General features: G+C 33.2%; 1 protein-coding gene and 3 long non-coding RNA genes across 11 annotated transcripts; 1 reads left to right on the forward strand and 3 right to left on the reverse strand.

Annotated features, from left to right (window-relative positions):
• Positions 1-1,463: 1,463 nt before the first annotated feature.
• On the reverse strand, positions 1,464-3,429 carry LOC134275847 (uncharacterized). The gene is made up of 2 exons (XR_009993921.1): positions 3,080-3,429; positions 1,464-1,886 (listed from the first exon to the last, which is right to left on the reverse strand). It is a non-coding gene; the product is annotated as an uncharacterized LOC134275847 (long non-coding RNA).
• Positions 3,430-7,477: 4,048 nt separating this feature from the next.
• Positions 7,478-11,582, forward strand: LOC134275849 (uncharacterized). Of its 4 annotated transcripts, none has more exons than XM_062758139.1 (7): positions 7,478-7,495; positions 8,248-8,391; positions 8,556-8,649; positions 8,766-8,927; positions 9,069-9,166; positions 9,735-9,881; positions 10,613-11,582. In XM_062758139.1, the coding sequence occupies exons 2-7, from the start codon at positions 8,360-8,362 to the stop codon at positions 10,632-10,634; spliced, it is 555 nt and encodes a 184-aa protein (XP_062614123.1). In that variant the 5' UTR covers positions 7,478-7,495; positions 8,248-8,359; the 3' UTR covers positions 10,635-11,582. The 4 variants fall into 4 exon arrangements, with proteins under 4 accessions (XP_062614123.1, XP_062614125.1, XP_062614122.1 ...); XM_062758141.1 differs by having other exon boundaries at positions 7,495-7,610; XM_062758138.1 differs by lacking the exon at positions 7,478-7,495 and adding an exon at positions 7,502-7,635.
• Positions 11,482-12,260, reverse strand: LOC134275851 (uncharacterized). Its single transcript, XR_009993927.1, has 2 exons — positions 12,214-12,260; positions 11,482-12,031 (listed from the first exon to the last, which is right to left on the reverse strand). It is a non-coding gene; the product is annotated as an uncharacterized LOC134275851 (long non-coding RNA).
• On the reverse strand, positions 12,255-18,988 carry LOC134275850 (uncharacterized). 5 transcript variants are annotated; one of them, XR_009993923.1, is made up of 7 exons: positions 18,974-18,988; positions 16,969-17,070; positions 16,523-16,664; positions 16,019-16,123; positions 13,919-14,165; positions 13,465-13,604; positions 12,255-12,409 (listed from the first exon to the last, which is right to left on the reverse strand). It is a non-coding gene; the product is annotated as an uncharacterized LOC134275850 (long non-coding RNA). The 5 variants fall into 5 exon arrangements; XR_009993924.1 differs by lacking the exon at positions 18,974-18,988 and having other exon boundaries at positions 16,019-16,174; positions 16,969-17,281; XR_009993926.1 differs by lacking the exon at positions 18,974-18,988 and having other exon boundaries at positions 16,019-16,127; positions 16,969-17,280.
• Positions 18,989-21,554: the final 2,566 nt, after the last annotated feature.

Below are 21,554 nucleotides of genomic sequence, written 5' to 3' on the forward strand. Positions count from 1 at the left end.
TGACACATTAAACTGAATGTTTCAACATAAACTTTGAAAGGGTAAACTGAATGTTTCCAGGAAAAGCTTGAAACATTATACTGAATGTTTTGACATAAACTTTGAAACATTATACTGAATGTTTCTACAAAAACTTGTAATACTAGTATCATAATGAATGTTTCTACACAAACTTTGAAACATTATACTGAATGTTGAAGACAAAAACTTTGAAATATTAATTATAATGAATGTTTTTACAAAGACAATGAAGCATACTGAATGTTTCTCCAAAATTTTGAAACCTTATACTGAATGTTTGCACAAAAACAATGAAACATTGAACTGAATGTTTTCCCAATATTTTGAATTAAAATACTTAATTTCCAGGAAAACTTTTAAACATATACTGAATGTTTCCATCAAAACTTGAAAATAAATAAAAAAATCAAAGAACTGAGAGTACTGATAGGCGGAAGCATGATTGCAAGTTCTTTTGTTCAAAACTTTAATGACACATATTTGAAGCATAATCTGTTTTAAAAGGGGGGGGGGGTGATAAATATTTTGATGGATTGTAGTATTGAAACCAAGGAACAAGAATAAACAATATGTCATCCTACTGAAGCGGAGAAATCAATCACATCATCTCGGGTCTTTCCGTCAGAGGTCGGAAAAACAAGCTCGAATGTTAACATCAGCGGATGTTAAAAATTTATACATTTCCTGTTTATTCAAATATGGGATAGACGGAGTTAGAAGTCCCTTCTATAATATATTTTAGGTAATATCATTACATTGAAAAAAGTTAAACTCCTTATTCTACAGAGCTCCATGCATTTATTTCAAAGATCGTGAAAAAGGAGGGTTGTCATGTCGTCTTCCATGTACATTGTACATTCGAGGTCGTTTTTCTCTAGTCGGAAAGGCCCGAGAAGTTGCGATTGGCGGAGACATGGGAATAAGTGACGTCAATAGCAATATGAACATTTTAACATTTATTATACCCCCTGCTTGAACAGCGGGAGGGTATACTGTAATCGGTATGTCTCTCCGTCCGTCTGTACGTCTAGCTTCCGTCCATCTGTTATGCTTTGGGGTACTCGTCTCTTATACGCAACTCCTCTTATACCACTGAGTGAAATTTAATGAAACCTTCACAGAATCTTTATTACATATTGCCATTGTGCACCTTCTATATGTATATTACTTTTTGATCCGACACATATTTTGGGTTTCCCGGCCACAGCAAAACATGGACTTTTCCATTATAATCATATGGGAGGCGGGGGTCTCATTTAGTGAGCTCATTGCTTACAGTACCTCTAGTTTTTGTCAAGTATAACAAGAGAAAATCGAAATGCAAGTTCCAATACATAAAATTTGTAAGGTATGGTTTTGGGGAACAAGAAATGGATAATTATAAAATTTCACACAAAAATGAGCACTAATGAGTAATAAAAAACAATAAATATCACAACTGCTTTTTGGTTTTTTGTGTGTATTAAGTTTTAGTACCAATGAAACAAAGTCTTGTTATAAAACAGCTAATTAAATAAGGATGCAACATACATAGAAGACCTTACATAGATTTACAATGTGCTTGTGGTTCTATGAATTGTTTTCATTCAATACATGTATGGCCCAGGTAGAACAAATCACATAAGTCTCTAATGCTGATGACAGGTGAGCCCTATGTCATGATGTCCACAATAAATGGAATATTTTTTCAGGAGAGCTTCCACCATGGCAAGTCCTTGAACGCCAGACAATTTTTTTTATTCCTGCGGTAAATTTGTCTTTGATGATTGTAAAATATTGGTACATACATCCCAATATCAGTGTTGATTTCTTTTCTGGAGATTATCTACACAATTCCCCTCACAACTGTCTCTTGGCAGAATTTTCTACAAAGTGTATAATTGAAAATAAAAAATTAAGAATATCTCATGTTTATTTAACAAAATTGATTTTACAATGTATCCGACTTTCAATAAATGAAATCAAGGACTTCAAATAACCTTTTATGATATATTTTTAAATAATATATTTCTAGGGTAGTCAACTTCACCGGGTACTTGATCCAACATCCAAGTATCGAATACTGAAAATAAGTACTCGGTTACTTAGATGTATATTATTTCTTATTTCAAGGTAGACATTTTTATCAAAAACTTATCTATTATAACTAAAACATGCAAATGGTAATTAGCATGTCTTCATCTATACTTAACTGTAAAACATCTGTTATCGCCTTGATCTACATTCATTCATTAATTCAATGAAATCTGACATGCATAGAAATTAATACCACTATACCCACTTCAAGAGTGAAGTGGGTATATAGAAATAATGAAAGATTCAAAACTGCTGAAAGTCAACTTGTGTAGTAAGTTTAGTGTAAGTATACTGGTAACAACCAACAAATGAAATAATATAAGACTAGCGATCATGACCAACAACATCCGTCCCCATTCTTTCTCTAGTTATATAACCTACATGTGTACATAGCAGTTTGTCAAATAGATCCAATTAAAACAACCTTTCGTAATTTTGGATAGATTGTGCATTTGTGTTTTATTTGATAACTAATTTTAGTACCAAAAATTATTTCCAATGGAATTGATAATTATGTGTACAGGTATTACATTGATAAACATGATAAAATCAGCTTTGTGGGTTAACAGACCTTAATTTAACTAGGCTCAAGATCAAACTTTTATCTACATTTTACCGTGTAACTGTGTATTCAATTGGGAAAAGTCACAGTAAGCGATAATTAAATATTGACCGATTTGACTTCCCTAATATTTTTTTGTATTTTTTTTTCTCACTCAAAAGCCTACGACTCATCATGTATTAGCATGTATTTAAAAAAAATGAAAAGAAAATACCCAAGTCAACAAAAATAAGAAATGTCAAAATATACTTTCAAAAATAGTATTCGGTTCATTTTTGCCATCATAACAAGAACATTAATTTTGTTATGCTATCAAAAATATGTATCATAACTTATGAAAGCCGGGCTGATATGGGGCCACTCGGGCTGATATGACATATGAATTTTTCCACAAGAAATATAATAAATTGATGTACTCACCTTCAGAAAAGTGTTTCTGGTTGTGCTGAGTTGAGTTTTCTTCTGCCATTTAGAGGTGACACAGAGCAAATTCACAATTCAATCTTAATTATATCCCACTTTCTGTTAGCTGCCTCCGTAGGGACACATCTATTCAGACTAAAATACAATGTAGTTCTTATGCTTGCGTCTTAATTTCTGTCCAAATTTTACAATGTTGGCCCATCCTTCAACACACATGTATTTACATTAAATGAGAAAGGATATATATATAAATGTATACACAAACTCGGCATGATAATTCCTCAAATAATTTCTCCCCGGCATATAATCATGGTAATTAAAGAGTACCAGTTCGTTCATCTTCGATAAGACCCGACCATAACAGCTATCATATTACGATATCAAAAGCATGCCTGCATAGGGAGGCGACATTTTCAAGTTAAAACAATAAAAGATAAGGGTGACAATAAAAGATAGGCTAATCACACAGCGTGAGTTACCTTGCTTATTTTGAAGAGAAGGCCTGTAACTTCCATTCAACCATTGTAAATCATTTGTGCTCCACGTGGGTTTGTTGACAGTAATTTCACGCTGAATCGTCTTGTGTTAGATTATTACGCTAATGTAGTACATACATATAAATAAACAATTGATAAAAGGAGTTACATACCTCTTTTCATCTATTTTATACAAGATTATTGAAAAGATTAGTTCCTCAGTAGCTATGTACCTGTCATTAATTCTGAAACATAATTATACTTACTTGAACTATTTTGTCCCACGTAGTATTTCTACAGATCGCGTCAGGACCTCGTGCTAATCAAATGTTGAACCCGATTTGTTTAACGTTTGTGTTGTCGTTCGTTCTTCTCCGGAGTACTAAAATAACTATTCGTTCTATTATTAGGGTATTATTTTATTGGACTTTTTTACATTAATCAAAATAAATTGTTAAAATAAATTCGCCATAACACACGCTTTTTGATAAGATAATAACGATAAAGATTGGGAAGGGGGTCGAATATGATTTAGCGGGTTGTCTGCCCTTAGTTTAAGATACATCCATTTGGAGTACCATGAAACGAGGCAAACATCTTGAGAGGTCGAAAGGTCAACAAAGCAAATGTAATAGGCGGCTTCCGCCTAATGATATATTGAATGTTTCAAAAACCACTAATAAGGATTTTGCTGAACATAAAAATATATTAAACATTGCTGAGTCTTCCTTACAGGTATAATGCCCCTTAAGAATTATATGTAAGGCAACTAGTAAATAAACTTAACATGTCTTCAGATATATGGCATTTACCAAATGTTCCCTTTTTCTAATGCTGCAAAAAATGATTATCAACTTCATTGATATCTTCGCATCATTAGAAAAATTGTGTTAAACATTCTGTAAATTGTTAACTGGATATGCAAGGTATTGTAAGGAACAGTACACAACTCTTTATATAGCCCTGAGCTGAGCATAATTTAATTAAGGCAATATAATAATAATATAGAACATAAACTGGTGTACTGGATCTTATTCCTTTGATAAGATGATAAAATGCACAAGCAAAAGAACATTCCTCACAGGCTGGACAGTGAATGGAGTTTACTACAGGTGGACTCCATCCGGAGCCAGGATCAGAGAGGATAGGAGAGACTCCCCGAGAACCCCTGGTGAGGCCAGAGTACAATCCAGGATACTGCAGCTGACATCCTGTGGTGACCGATTGACCTCGAACACAGATTCATAAAAAAGCAAACATGTGTAGATCAGCGGACAGGTTAATTGACCGATAACCCCCTTGACACATTTTGTGCAGATAAACAATTGCTCTCTGTTTATTTTATTTTCTCAGATTTGCATACTGCATAATGCAGAAGATAATCGCGCTGCGATAGAGGCGCATATCTTGCGGACTGCGCAGGGATATGCGAAATTATCCTAAGGTGTAAAATATAATATATTTCTCATAGCGACATAAATTGAATTATCTGTGATAATATTGTTTATATCTCTCAGTTGATACGATACGCAAGAGTATGCTCTACGTATGAACAGTTTCTAAAACGAGGTAATTTATTGACAAACAAGTTGATGAAACAAGCATGTCAACAGTTTCGTTTAAAGTCATCATTTCGTAATCTCTATGGTCGAAACAATGACCTTGTCACCAAATACAGTTTGTCAGTTAGTCAAATGCTGACTGACGTTTTTCATACCAATTATTAGTCCATTATTAACACACTGAATTGAGGACGGATGTTTTCCCGTTATTTCCCGATCATGACAAGGAGCACACGGCGGTGGTGACCAGTTTGCAGGGGATGCTCACTCTTCAACGGCACCTGATCCCATCTCTGAGGTCTGTGTTTCCTCTGCTCCTGATTTGTATGTTTTGACTTTTGAGCTTGAATACTGTTCGTTTTCTTCATACAATTTATTAGTTTTCAAATTTTTTGTATATTTCATAGCATATATTTTCCAAACACTGTAATCAATTAAGGTCAACGAGAAACATTCTTAGCATATATATTTATTCAGCAAATAATCTGACATATTTGTTGCACTCATACCAAAGAGCATGCAAACCATTTACTTTAGGAAGTGCATTAATCGTGAAGTCCCACAAAATATTTTTACGCATATCAAAAGACTTTCTTATCTCTTTTTTAACTTTATAAAGTGCTGTAAATAAAGAGTATTCTTTGTTTATTTGTTGTTTGTTTGAGTGTTGTTTAACGTCTCTCTAGATTTTTCACTGGTATGGAAACGCGACCACGGTAGAGAGCTGCAAATTTTATCCGATAATCGGCACTTACTGCCATTGAGCAGGGAGGGATCTTTTTCGTACAAGCACCTACTGCGACATGGGATCTCGGTTTATGCAGTCTCATCAGAAGGACCGTTCTCCACTTCCCAATGTGGGCTTTGAACCCGTGCCGTAAGGATCAACTCTTTACTTTGCGACTCTAGATAGCAGTTGAAAAACTATCGATTTTAACTTTTTATGTGTCGGCGTTTGGTTTGTTACAATTCCTTTTAAAAACTTAAAAATGACTCAAAATATGAAAAAAAAGCATGGGTATTGAACTCTCTTTTTCTTTTGTGGAGGTAATTACCTCTTTGGAAATTTGATAAGAGAGATTAACTCTTTAATTGGTACAACCGGTCGTAAAGCAAGCAAGGAAGTGAGGATATATACGCAAATGCAAATTTCAATTTAATTTCTTCCAATGATTATCAAAGCAATGGATATATTGTATCTAGTGTATCACAGTGTATCACAGCTTAATAGTTTAAAAATCTCTGATTTCACTTATTCATGTGTTTTATTTAATGCTATCTGGTACCACTTCACAAGAAAACTTAATGTATTGGCTAAGAGATAAGCAACGTCCTTCCCACATGTTCCCGAACGAGCGGAAAATGACCTTGAGAACATGCTCTGGAAACAAAATTTGAAAATATAAATGTATGAACAGAAATGACGTCATTTGCATAGGGATCTGTGTTGAATGACTCCTTGATTCACAGATAAGTTCTTTGCAAAGGGATGCTTATGGCATGTCAAACGTTGCAATATTCGATAATCTTGTGATGTATATTCAAAATCTTGTGATGTATGTTCGAAATCTTGTGATGTATATTCAAAATCTTGTGATGTATATTCAAAATCTTGTGATGTATGTTCGAAATCTTGTGATGTATATTCAAAATCTTGTGATGTATATTCAAAATCTTGTGATGTATGTTCGAAATCTTGTGATGTATATTCAAGATCTTGTGATGTATGTTCAAAATCTTGTGATGTATATTCAATATCTTGTGATGTATATTCTTAAACTTGTGATGTATATTCTATAATCTTGTGATGTATGTTCGAAATCTTGTGATGTATATTCGAAATCTTGTGATGTATGTTTGATAATCTTGTGATGTATATTCGAAATCTTGAGATGTATGTTCGATATCTTGTGATGTATATTCGAAATCTTGTGATGTATATTCTATAATCTTGTGATGTATGTTCGAAATCTTGTGATGTATATTCGAAATCTTGTGATGTATATTCTATAATCTTGTGATGTATATTCAATATCTTGTGATGTATGTTCAAAATCTTGTGATGTATATTCAATATCTTGTGATGTATATTCGAAATCTTGTGATGTATATTCTATAATCTTGTGATGTATGTTCGAAATCTTGTGATGTATATTCGAAATCTTGTGATGTATGTTTGATAATCTTGTGATGTATATTCGAAATCTTGTGATGCATGTTCGATAATCTTGTGATGTATATTCGAAATCTTGTGATGTGTGTTCTACAATTCAGTGATGCGTGCAATAAAATTGCATGACGCAACAGAAAAGTAAGGACAATTTTCATTGGTTAGAAATAACGAAAGTAGCTGAAGAGTCGGGAAAACCATGCAGGTGAGAAAAAACACATCAGTTTGTTTATTGCAGCACTAATTACGAGATGCACGAGTGTTGTTCCTGGTGACATGATGGAGATATTTCGGCCTGCTAGGGAAAAAACTCAGTAAACGTAGATGTATTGACAAAATTTGTAGGTACTTGTAACGATATGTCACGATGCTGCATTGTCAGATACAGTATATTTATACATGCATGCTAAAAAGTTAAATCTCGTAGTAATCAATATAGCAGAAGAATAATGAAGAGTACATACTACAAAAACTGTGCAATTTGTAGCAATATTAATTTTTGTTTAACAGTTGTTTTTATTACATTTTATTTCGTATTATTACTACCAAATACTGTTACCTTTTTTTAATGTTTAATCCGAGATTCCTCTGACTCTAACCCCCGCTTTTATATTTGACTTGTGCGCACAAGTCACAATATAAAAGCGGGGGTTGACAGTCTGATTAAAATCAAACCTTCACTAGCTCCTTTTTATTGTTTTGTCGCGTGAAACAAAACAATAAAAAGGAGCTAGTGAAGGTTTGATTTTAATCAGACTGGGGGTTAGAGTCAGAGGAATCTCGGATTAGTTAATGTTATGCACATGGTTATCTTGTACTTGCAAGTAAATGTAACATTTAAAAAAAAAAATAATGAAAAAATAAGTCATTTAGGCTATTTGATAATAACATGCTAAATGAACATGTTTTGCTTTTTAATTCTCCTTCACTCAGTCTTTGTATAATGTATATTTTTAGATGAGCTGATCGCCAACCAGGAGATCAGAATGATCGCATCTGCTCCTGCCACTTTAAGGATGGTAAGAAGGAGGGGGACCCTGCATATTTTGCATGGAATGAAGGAAAGGCCATGGATTTCTCTGATCCTGAATGTACAAAAAGGTGAAATTATTTTTCAAAATATGACCGACATCTTGTTTTTGGATGGTGGGTGGGTGGAGTTTAATTGAGAATATTTTACTAAAAATCTTTAAAAGGGTACATGTATAAACAGAGTAGCTTACAACTGAATAAAAAAATAATTCAAGTTTAATTATTTTACAAAGGAGGAAAAAACTCAAAAGTGAGGAGTCCCTGTCATCTTCACAGATGGACCAGTTGCAGATTCCACAAGCACCAAAATGTCAATATCAAGAAAAAGTAAAGCTCATTTAAAACACCAATGATGACAAATGACCAACACTGAAACATTTTCAATAATTTTTAATAATATATAAAGTTCTTTTAACTGTACATGATTTACAATATATTTTCAGTTGATATCAGAGCACAACTACTCAGCATCCTGCACATTTAACTGTACTCAAGAAATGCAGCGCCTCTCAACAGAAATACAACTGGAATTGCTTGCCCTAAAAATAGAGTCTAGTAAAAGGAAGCCAATATCAATCCACGATATTAAATACAACGAAGAGAAGGTACATTTAAAGGAATTCCAATTGTGATTTCCTATTTCCTAACAATTTCAGTTACTGTAATAAAAACTTGTTGCCATTGAGGGATGAACATCTTAGATTGACTGTTATGTTAACATATTTTGTTATTATTTGGGAGTTTAGGTCTCTGATCAGCAGGGGCATTTTCTCTATATAAGAAGAAAATGGAGACTCCCTACCCACCCGATGTATTTTGTCGGACAGTTTTCTGTACATTGCAGGTAAAAATTTTATTTATTAACTTTCCAGCCTCTTATTGTAAAGTACATTTTGGGTTCAGTTTTTGCTTTTCTTTAATTTTTAAAAAAAATTATTTAAATTCTCCTTTTCTTAGAATAAAATTCAAAAAGTAGCTTCTGATTGTAATGTATAAGACTACAGACATTGAACTTTGATTTGTTATCAAAAGGATTGATTTAAACTTGTCTAAATTAATTGTAAACAAAAATAAAAGGGGGCACCTGCTATTTCTTTAAGTGTTTTTCACTGGGGAGTGGGGAAACTTTTTTGTACATACTTAAGCAATAGGAGGGATTAGATAAGAATCAATTAGATATCAGAGTCTTAAAAAATATACTTTGCATAAGCATAAAAAAATTCTATATCAGTCTTTTTAAAACCTTTGAATTTTGCTTAATTAACTATGATTTATCCAATTTTGGAGCTTTTTACCTAATTCTGGGTAGAATCCACCCTTATGAAATTATTGACTCAATTTTGACTTAATATCACTTTATTAACATCAAAGCACAAAAACAATTCATTGTACAAATATTTTATTTATTACAGTCACCAATATATCCAAATATCATCACCGGCCCAGACGTCATTCACTCTTTTGAATTGTGCTGGTAGCAGTAAGGTGTCGTCATTTGAGATGGTCACAGTATCCAATACACTGAAGTCACAGGACTCAAATTTCATACATGTTCACAGGTAGGTGTATAGTCTTTGAAATTACCACAATTGACTAATTCTGGGACAGGTAAGTATGTAAGTATAGGAATGAGAGCACCAAACCCCCGGATGCACACATGGCTTTGTTTGTTATGGAACATTAAACCGAATACTGAATGGGTAGGCGTTACGCCATTGGCTGAAATCAGGTATTTAATTGTTTTCATTTTAAAGTAAAATTAATGACCTTTGAAATAAATGATGGGATGAGGGAATATTACAGAAACTATAAAAATGCCAGGGAAGATTTTAGGAGTGGGGGTTAATTTTTTATGCCGCGTGTTATTTACTGCGAATCTCTATAAGTTGAAAATAACTGCAATTTTGACCTATAAACGCCATGGGACCATATATTTTTTTCAGTATTTTTTGTTAGGGCTTAGAACAAAGTTTGAAATGATGCTAAAGATTTTTCTGAAATTGTCATAGTAAAGTACTGAGAGGGCCTAAGGTTTGTATGGAGTTCTATGGGAAAATAATTAGTGGTCTTTTCCCTATACAAGATGCTGTCTGATGGCGTAGTGTAGAATGTAGCGTAGAATGTTTTCCAAGTCGGCTTAAATGCAAAGGTTTGTTTTAAAATTTATCATAATGACTTGCAAAAATTTAATGCAGTTAAATTTATTGTATTCTTGAAAGATTGACTGTAACACAATTTTTTTTACACAATTACAAATAATCAAATTAATTTTTTTCCAACTTTTTTTCAGGGTCTCTGCCAAAATCTTTTGAGGATTTTTCCTCTGCTAGAGCATCCATGGATGCAAATGAAACAACCCAGGACATCCCAACACATATGGATAATCAGGCCATGGCCTACAGTATGTACAAAAGTTGCCATACTTTTAAAGCAGTAACTTGCGTGCCTCCAAATGGTGCACTTACATTTTGCTCCATGCTGTACCCAGGTTCTACTTCTGATGTAGCTATTGTACGTCACAGCCAAGTTTTACGAAAGTTCAAAGCTGGAGACCTTATTTTGGTGGTCAAAGGTTTCACCATTCATGACCAGTTGCCCCAGGGTGTCTGCTTAATTATAAAAGCTCTTTTATCGACACGAGGCCAGTTTACCATACAAGAAGCAGCACTGTTACAAGATTGCTAAAGCACTTATTCATGTGGAAAGAGCCAACGAGAGGATAAAGAATTACGAGATTCTCCGTCACATACCATCTACTTACAGACCAATCTCAACAAAAATATTTCAACTCTGTTCTTGTCTTGTAAACTTGCAAGCTCCACTTTTGAAAGAAATTACTTAAAGATACATGTACTTATTATAAATTTGCATTGGCGTGTGACAGTATACACTAAACAGTGAAGATATTCATACCAAAGTGCAAGGGATAAGCAAATTTTGATTTGTTATCAATGTCAATGGTTATATTTGTTAACTTTGTAGTATGTTGTAATACATGTACTTCAGAAAATGAAAATCCCTTTTGTTTAGCATGGATTTATTACAAGAATGTTTGGCAATTCGATTCTTCATTTGACAATATAATTTGGAAGAGGGTTTACTTATAATTTTAAATCTCTAGTTTAAAGTATATTTACCTTTAAAGCACAACTCAACAAATTCATGTTTTCAACAATTTATCTATTAAGAAAGACAAAAATGTTACATTTTCACTTTGAGAATAACATCTTCAATTCATTAATAAAATGATTCTAAATTTTGATATTCTTTTTTTATGTAGTACATAGATTTTATTAATCATCATTGCTATTTAAAATAGTCTTATAAGCCAGAAGTTTTATGATGGATTCATTGGATTGTGACATATCATATCATACATTTATGAGACTTGGGAACATTCAACCCATTTAACATGATTACCCATTTTCCATTGTTAGAAAATTCTAGAGGTACAAAACTAAGTGTCAAGAAGTTCAAACCAGAACTCAGTTTTCCATCAGTGCTGGAATGAAAATGTTAATGTAGAAATCTATCAGCTTTGGAACATTTGCTGTCCATTCAATGTCTTTTACTATTCTAATCACAATGCAGTCTACTCTTGTCCACACAATTAAGTCGCAGAATGTTTTGTTACATATGTGTAGCTGGCCTTGAATTTGATGATAGTACGGGTGACTGGTTTTCAGGCACAGGGTATCTTGTTTAAGATCTAAAAAAAAATCAAAAAACACTTAAGTTGTGTCATACCAGTACATATCCCCTCCTTTTTCAATATCTTCATACCATATTGAACAGCTGCACTTGTAAATTAATACATGTTTTGAAATCATTTACTCACCAAGATTTTTAATTTCAAAGTACTGGACAATACAGATTTTTAATGTTATTTACCTATGAAAAATCCTTCAAATTTTGTGCCCCATCTGCTACTGTTGATGACGATGCTGTATATGGACACTTCACCTCTACAATATCAGGAATGGCGTCTTTGGCTTCTGGAGTTTGATAAAATACACTGCATGTTGGTGGTCGAACAACTAAGCCATCAGGTGAAGCTCCCAACACTCCGGATTCATGCAACCATATCCTTTCCAGAAAAAATTATAATACTACTGAATGCAAACAAACCATAATACAATTGATTTTGTAATGCAAACAAAGTCTAAGTAGAGCTTTTATAATCCTTCTACTTCAAAAAGCAAATTTTCTGGAATATGTTGGTAACTGAATATTTATGCCCCGCCATGAATATGGCCGGGGCATATAGTGTTTGTCATGTCCGTCTTCTGTCCTTCCGTCCCACTTTGTGTTTAGCTCTGTTCAAAGCTAAGTTTCAAAGAAACTATCCAAGATATTTTCATCAAACTTCATATGCTGATAGATATTGATGAGAGCTATGCAACTGCATCAACATTTTTTGACCTTGACCTTTCCTTTGACCTTGACCTGACTTTTCTTAAATAGTGTTTAGCTCTGTTTTAAACATACCATTCAAGATGGTGTTATCAAACTTTACATGTTGATACAAACTTGCATAGATGATGCATCTAGAGATGAACACTATCGGACTTGCTTCGGATGCTGGATCTGACCTAAATTTTCCAGATGAGTGACCAAATTAAAGTTTTTGGAGCAGGTCCATTCTTAAGGAACTATAAGCCCTACTTAGACCAAACTTGCTTGGATGATGCATCTAAGGATGGACACTACCAGACTTGCTTCGGATGCTGGATCTGACCTACATTTTCCAGATGAGTGACCAGGTTGAAGTTTTTGGAGCAGATTTATTCCTAAGGAACTATCAGCCCTACTTAGACCAAACTTGCATGGATGATGCATCTAGGGATGGACACTACCAGACTTGCTTTGGATGCTGGACCTACATTTTTATTCCCAACTAACTATAAGCCCTGCCTGAACCAAACTGATCAAATTTTATACATGTACAAATTTCATGTTGCTTTACTAATATATCCTCGGCGGGGCATTCATGTCCTATGGACATATTTCTAGTTTTTTTTTTACAATTAGACTTCAGTAATTGATTTCTGTTTTTTTACCAGGATAAGTCCTGTTATTTGTTTTGACACATTGAATGTTAACATGTCAGAGGTTGAATGAATGTTATTTTGTGCTGTATACCTGACTGCTCTACAGCTGCATCAAAGTCCTTTTCATACTTTCTCAAAGCATCATCTTCATGAGTGATACCCCATGCAACAGCCTTGATGGACTCCAGATTGCAAGCCGACATCAGCTGTTTCTTCAGTGACAATGTCAATCTGGAGAAGAAAATATGATTTTTGGTTATTAATCTTATATTTCCTGCATCTTTATGTACAAATATCTAGTCATTACAGTCGAACCTCATTATCTTAAACTCAATGAGACCAAGAAAAATGTTGGAAATATCCGTGGATTCAAGAATAATACATAAAGAGTTATCAAGAATAAAATGTCCCAGTCTTTTATAAATGGTTTGGACTTCAAAATTACTTTGACATATCCATGAAATATGAGATAATGGGTTTGAGATAACAAAGTTTGACTGTAATTTTAAAAGTCTATTTCGCAAAAATTTAATCACACGTCTTACCGCCTTTGCTTAGAACTGAGAACTGCACCAAAGTTGGAAGCTGATATGCTATGTTTCCTTACAATCGACCACATTGGGTTGTTTCATTGCCAATGCAGCTCTTTTAATGGATTCAGGGATAATGCATGCTGTAACCATACCATAGGGGTATCAGAATGAACATACTCTGGTGATGTTAACAGGTCTTCAATGAGAGGTACAGGTGGACCAGGTTCACATGGCTCTGGTTCAAGAATCCAATTCAATGCTGAAAAATTTCATTACTTGTGTCATTCTCAAAAATATCATCCATAATATCCATATCACATATACCAAGTATTTATATAAGATTCCATACATTTCATTTTAGTGAACACTGTCATGGGTTTTTGTAATGTATGCATTACATATCAAATTTACAACTCACTTGCATATATTTGTTCAGAATTGTTCCTGTATATAATTTTGCACGTGGCATTCTTAGTGTGAAAATGCCATGTAAAAATTGGTGCAAATGTACAATTAATATTTACTTAATTATTAACAAGGTTTCATAATGACAGAGTATTTAAATAATAGAAGAATGATCTGATAATTCGCAAGAATATGAAACAAAATATTTTTTTTAATGCAATTGAATAATTTATTTTTCCTTTCAAAAATGTATGCTCATGTACAAAAATGCTATCATATTTATAATATTGTCTTTCCAATTATTCAAAGGTTGTTATTAATATTTATTACATAGTATGTTCAAAAATTGGGCATTATACATAGCCAACTATATTATACTCCTCATCTTTGTACATTTGTTCACAATTAAAATTAACCATCGGTCAGTAACAAAATAACAGTTTCATAATACTCGTAATATAAAAATCGAATCAAACTTAAATAACAACAATAGTAACACCAAAATCATAACTTCATTCTTATATTTTACCAATAAACCTTCCAAGGTGCAAAAAACACTGGTCACTTTCATCAGAGGGTCGGTTTAAGGCACTTCAAATATGAAGCAAATTTTTTAACAACTGATTTATTTATATTTAATGATTGATCATTTTTTAAAAAAAAAAAACGAGGCCCATGGGCCACATCGCTCACCTGAGCACTGTGGCTAGGAAAAAGTAAAAATTGGTTTTTTATTGAAAAGTTTAAATCCAAAAGTAGTCCCTTGACCAATAATGGCTTTGCTTTTCTTGAGAAGGTTATTTTTAAAGAATTTTCCTATATATTTCTACATAAAATTTGATCATCCTTTGTGGCCCCGTCCTACCCCCGAGGACATGATTTGAACAAACTTGAATCTACACTACCTAAGGATGCTTCCATATAAATATGATCAATCAGGGTTTTGCTGTTCTTGAGAAGAAGATTTTTAAAGATTTTTCCTTTATATTTCTATGTAAAACTTTGATCTTCCATTGTGGCCCCGCCCTACCCCGGGGGTTATGATTTGAACAAACTTGAATCGACACTACCTGAGGATGCTTCCATATAAATAGGATCAATTATGGCTTTGTCATTCTTGAGAAGAAGATTTTTAAAGAATTTTCCTATACATATTTTTATGTTAAACTTTGGTCAGCCATTGTGGCTCCGCCCTCCCCCCCGGTGGTCATGATTTGAACAAATTTAAATCTACACTACCTGAGGATGTTTCTCCATAAGTTTCATTTTTCCTGGCACAGTGGTTCTTGAGAACAAGATTTTTAAAACATACCATCAAATTTACATTCATTCCCAATTATCTCCCCTTGAATGAGGGTGTGGCCCTTTATTTGAACAAACTTGAATCCCCTTCACTCAAGGATGCTTTGTGGCAAGTTTGGTTGAAATTGGTCCATGGGTTCTAGAGAAGAAGTCGAAAATATGAAAAGTTTACAGACAGACAGATGGACAGACAGACAGACAAACAGCTAGATAGACAAAATGTGATCAGAAAAGAGCTAGAAATGAAACATTCCTCACCACAAAAGCCAGAAGAATATAGGGACCACCACCAGTAACATGTTTCTGGGAAGAACCAAACCAAGCAGAGATAAATGTCAATAGTCCTGAATCTTCGATGCAGGACCAAGTACGAGAATTGCTACAAACACTACTCCGGAGACTTACCTATTATCCTATGATGTAACATACTTTGTCCACTGCAGCTGGTTCCCTCATAAGCTGGTAGCGAAGACAGTTCAGGATGTCCTGTCAACTTTGTTCCTCAACTTCCTGTCTTGGACAGAAAAGCAATAAGTGGAAATCTTTAGTGTTGCCTAGTGACTTTGAATTAAAAAGAAAGTTGCAAGATTGTGAAGGGGGGGGGTTCTGATGCTGTGCAGTTTAATTAAATGTACGAAATCTGTATTTCACAGTTTAATGCATTCATGTATTTTGTGAATTGTCTTAGGATTCGTGTAATAATTGTTGCTATGTATTATTAAGCACTAAATCTATTCAACTGCATGTGTAAATGGGGAAAATGTGAATATGTAAATGATGTATAATTGCAATGTGTAAAATGTGACATTTTCTTATATGAGGGAGTCAGTGTTCATGTAATTTTTTTTTCATTAATTATTTTATTTATCTTGATAAAATTATTTCAATTAACAATATTGTTTTTCTTACCAGTCTGATGAACTCAACAAAGGTTACAGAGGTGAATGGTAGAAATATGGGTATTACAGGTGTCAAAACTCTTCGTTGAAGACCAGACTGCATGCCGCACTGTAAAATCACCATTTTTGATCTTTAAAAGGGGAGGCTACTCCTGAAATCAAAGAAATTGTCATAAAAATGAGTAACCTGATTTTCTTTAGGTCTCACACAAGGAAATAATTTCACTATATGTTACTATATAGCTTTAATTAAATAAATTAATTAACTAGACTCTCAGCAGATAATTCATGAATGAGAAAAAAGATTAATGCTTAGACAAAATTTGAGATCAGAAAAAATATACCCCTTATGCGGCTTTTAAGAAAGAAAATTGAGACTAAACATACCTATACCCCAAAATACACATGGGCAAACAGCCAACACACCATCGAGGAAGTTACATCGATCATGCGTACCTAAAAAAAAAGAGTTCCCTTTGATTCAGTGGCACAATTCTGCTGATATGATATTCCTAGTGCATGAGTCCAAAATTAAAACTGTAGACCTATGTAAAGTTCCTGAAAATGAAAAAAGAAAAGAAATATTATTGTCTCTATATACATCATACATAGAACTACATTTGTTCATTTTAATTAGCTATCTCCTTGCATAAGACCTTTAAGGGTAATTTTATGCTATTTACCATGTGCACTGATTGCCATAAAACTAAAGAAAAAATACCAGCCTTACAAAGTCACTTAACCATGACCTTTGACATACCTTACTAAGAATACCCTAGACAATTTGGTTTAACTTAAGACTTCTGAATTTTTAAATGCAGGTTTTGATAAATTAACCATTTAATATACTTATGAGGTCATAAAACTGTTCTTTAAAACTGTATGATAAAGAGTGTAAAAACTTTGAAACATGTTTGGAAAGTATTATCACACATGTGATATTATGGGATAAATTATCACCACAGAAAGATCAAAGAAAATCACTGCAGATATGCAACAATAATTCTTATCATTGTTTATTGTATGTCAAGTCTAGAATATGATATATCATTACAAATATTATGATTTTTAGCCGGGCACATTGCTCGTAGAGCAATGCTCAGCTATTGCGACGGTGAGCAACAGAAAATGCTGCTTCTTCACCGCCAAATTGAGTTTACGAGTAAAAGTATGGTATGTGCACCAGCCGCTGTTGAGAAAACAAAATCCATTCAACACCTTAAGAAATAGTAAATTGAATATTTTTATCATAATATTAAATTGTTTAATATTTTTTCCTGGCTCCTTTGACTAATATTTTACAAAGTATAATTCAACGGGTGCGAAAGGTTTTCACCAGGTATCCCTGTCTGCATCATATTCTATAAACAATATAATTAAAATTAGATGTTAGATCTGCTCGCATACTCGCCACACTAACATCTAACAAGTCATCCCATTGAGGGTCACGTAAGAGGTTAAATTCGGAACGCCTCAAGATTTATTCGCTTCAACAATATATGATGATTTTGCCAGCTGCGATTTGATTAATTGATAGAATTTGACCTCTGACGTGACCCTCAACGGGATGTTGTTAGATGTTAGTGTAGCGAGTATGCAAGCGGATCTAACATCTAATTTGAATTAGATTGATTCTATAAATAAAGGTTGTACTATCAGGCTAACACAAATGCAGGGAACATCATTAATGACTTAATGCAAATCTCCCCGCTGAGGACACATCAGTGCAGAGACGTTTGACCTTAATCTTGCTGCATCGGTGTTTATTTACTTCTGTTTGTATATAAAGCCGGATTACCCCGACACAATACGTGATAAATATTTTTCGCTGTTAATTTCTAGCTATATTTTATTTTATTTTTAAAACTATTTAATATTATACATGCCATTGAGATATTTTTGTGTGTATTACATATTCTCTAAACGTCTGAACGTGATTTTAAACTGTCACCACAGTCCTTGTTCATTATCCTGTAAATGAGCCCGGCTCAATACATTTACTATAAAAATAATTGGACAAATTTGTGAATGACAATATTCAATGATGCATAGCAATTAATCTTTTCCAGACATTCCCCTTCTCCTAAAAATTTGTCGTGTTATTTATTTATTTATTGCAAATTCGTCCCTGGACTAGTGCTACGGTCAATGCAGCTGCAATGGGCCGGTACCCAATGGGCCATGCAATTTCGAACCCTGCGTGGTGAGAGTTTGTCCCGAGACACAGTTAGATTATTCTAACTAGCACCAATATAGAATAAATCATACCGATTAATCAACATCACTACAATATGAGGACGTAAAAATAGGATAAAACATCCTTTAGCTGTTTAGTCCAGCAATAAGCCACTAAATTGTTTTTGATGTACCTTCAAACAAATCAAATTAATGTTCTTGATTCCCACTTTTCACGTTATGACTGACTTAGTGCTTCTTGATACCAAAACAATTTTTCTATTACCTATAATTTTGACTTCAGGTTGAATTCGTCAATTTCATGCTTGCGAAGTTGTGTCAATGTGTGCATTACGACCGCTCCGGCTACTTTCGTTATTTCTAACCAATGAAAATTGTCCTTACTTTTCTGTAACGTCATGCAATTTTATTGCACGCATCACTGAATTGTAGAACACACATCACAAGATTTCGAATATACATCACAAGATTATCGAACATGCATCACAAGATTTCGAATATACATCACAAGATTATCAAACATACATCACAAGATTTCGAATATACATCACAAGATTTCGAACATACATCACAAGATTATAGAATATACATCACAAGATTTCGAATATACATCACAAGATATTGAATATACATCACAAGATTTTGAACATACATCACAAGATATTGAATATACATCACAAGATTATAGAATATACATCACAAGATTTCGAATATACATCACAAGATTTCGAACATACATCACAAGATTATAGAATATACATCACAAGATTTCGAATATACATCACAAGATATCGAACATACATCACAAGATTTCGAATATACATCACAAGATTATCAAACATACATCACAAGATTTCGAATATACATCACAAGATTTCGAACATACATCACAAGATTATAGAATATACATCACAAGTTTAAGAATATACATCACAAGATATTGAATATACATCACAAGATTTTGAACATACATCACAAGATTTTGAATATACATCACAAGATTTCGAACATACATCACAAGATTTTGAATATACATCACAAGATTTTGAATATACATCACAAGATTTCGAACATACATCACAAGATTTTGAATATACATCACAAGATTTTGAATATACATCACAAGATTTCGAACATACATCACAAGATTTTGAATATACATCACAAGATTATCAAATATTGCAACGTTTGACATGCCATAGATGCTCCTCTTTGCGTTGCCATTGATTATGATACATACATTTGCCTTCATTAATTGTAAATTAAGAAAGTAGTTACAACTTCCAGTCCCCGTAAATCGGAATTCAGCAGTCGTGAGTGAATATTTTTTTTTATTTCGCACAAATATATACTCTAATTTTCACATATAATATATGTAATATCTTACTATAGATTCCTTTTTTTCGCGAATACTTTTTTTCTCGAACTGGCTCTTTAACGTCAAATCGCGAGAATTTTAATTCGAGAATGGACAGTTGATCAACGGAATTTACAAATTTTATAAAAATAATAGCGAGTAAAATTTCTTCGCGAGTGGTGCTTCTCGCGAAATTACGCGGAAATTAATTCCTCGCGTATTATTATAATTAGGAATCTACAGTATTATTCAAAGTATTTACTTTTAGCCAATCTGAATTCAGCACACATGCGTTGAAGTCCATGAATTCTATTCTTATAATAGCATAATACATGAAATCATGCCTATCTATACAATATATATGTTTTGTTCAAAACCAAGAAAAATATTATTTTAAGTTTCAGCAAATGAAATAGAAGCACACGCGCATAATTAGTTTTTCAAGATTTATCTTACATTAGATATATAAAATTGTAAACGATAATAACATATACATACATAATTTATTTTTTAACCATTTTGTTTAAAAAATAAAAAAAACTAATGAGATCTTAGTTTCAACCATGCTGAATGAAGCGCACGTGCATGTATATTAAGAAGTTAATGCTTTTTGATCTTGTAATCTTGCAAAGACAAATACATACCTTCATTCCCTAAGTCATTAAAAAATATGAATGCTATTTTAAATTAAGAATTTCATCGTTAATCATTGCATGTGCAATCCATATTGGTATGTTCGCCAGAAATTACCTTGGTTTCGCAAATCTAAAAAAAATGTCTATGAACACCAAAGGTTTCAATCAATTGGTGTTTTCCAAGATCACTCTCGGAAAAAAAAACAACAGGAAGAATAATAATAGTAACAAAAGGAGTAAAACAATGCATATTTATGTCCCGAAACTTAGTTTTGGGCACATAAAAAGTTAAGAAACGTGTCTATTGAGTATATATTGATGTTGACAGATTTATAAGGAAGAGAGGAGTAGAGCGCAACTCAACATTATCAACTCTTCAAATAGCTAATTCTGTCTCAATTAGACAAGGAAGAAAAGTTTTGCACCACAATTTTTCCAAAATAATTAACCACCTAATTCCCTTAATTGTTCTACTTAATTCCAAATCCTTAAACACAATTCCTGATTACTATGAAAGGCGGTTAATGTGCAATGTGGGTGCGTTCCATTCAATAATTGACTCCGTGATGTAAACCCGCGTCATTAAGAGATTTACACCTCGTTTTCTTGATGTAACAGCTTTTGGTGATGGTCCTCTCCAAACGCACAGACTCGTTAATTGATGTACTGACGTGGGACTCTATATCTCAATCAATTCTTCATTCATGATCATTCTAAATGGATATTAGAAGGATCCTTAGTAATTCGGTCAATAAGAGATTGATACTATTTGTATACTTCATAAGGCAGATAAGACTTACGAAAGTTCGCTATTCATATGTAAATATGAACAAAAAAGAAAGAAAGAAAGAAAG

This window comes from Saccostrea cucullata, unplaced genomic scaffold (genome assembly GCF_032062105.1).
Source record: "Saccostrea cucullata isolate Sc308-1 unplaced genomic scaffold, CSIRO_AGI_Scuc_v1 ctg7344, whole genome shotgun sequence".
Classification (NCBI taxonomy): Eukaryota; Metazoa; Mollusca; class Bivalvia; order Ostreida; family Ostreidae; genus Saccostrea; species Saccostrea cuccullata.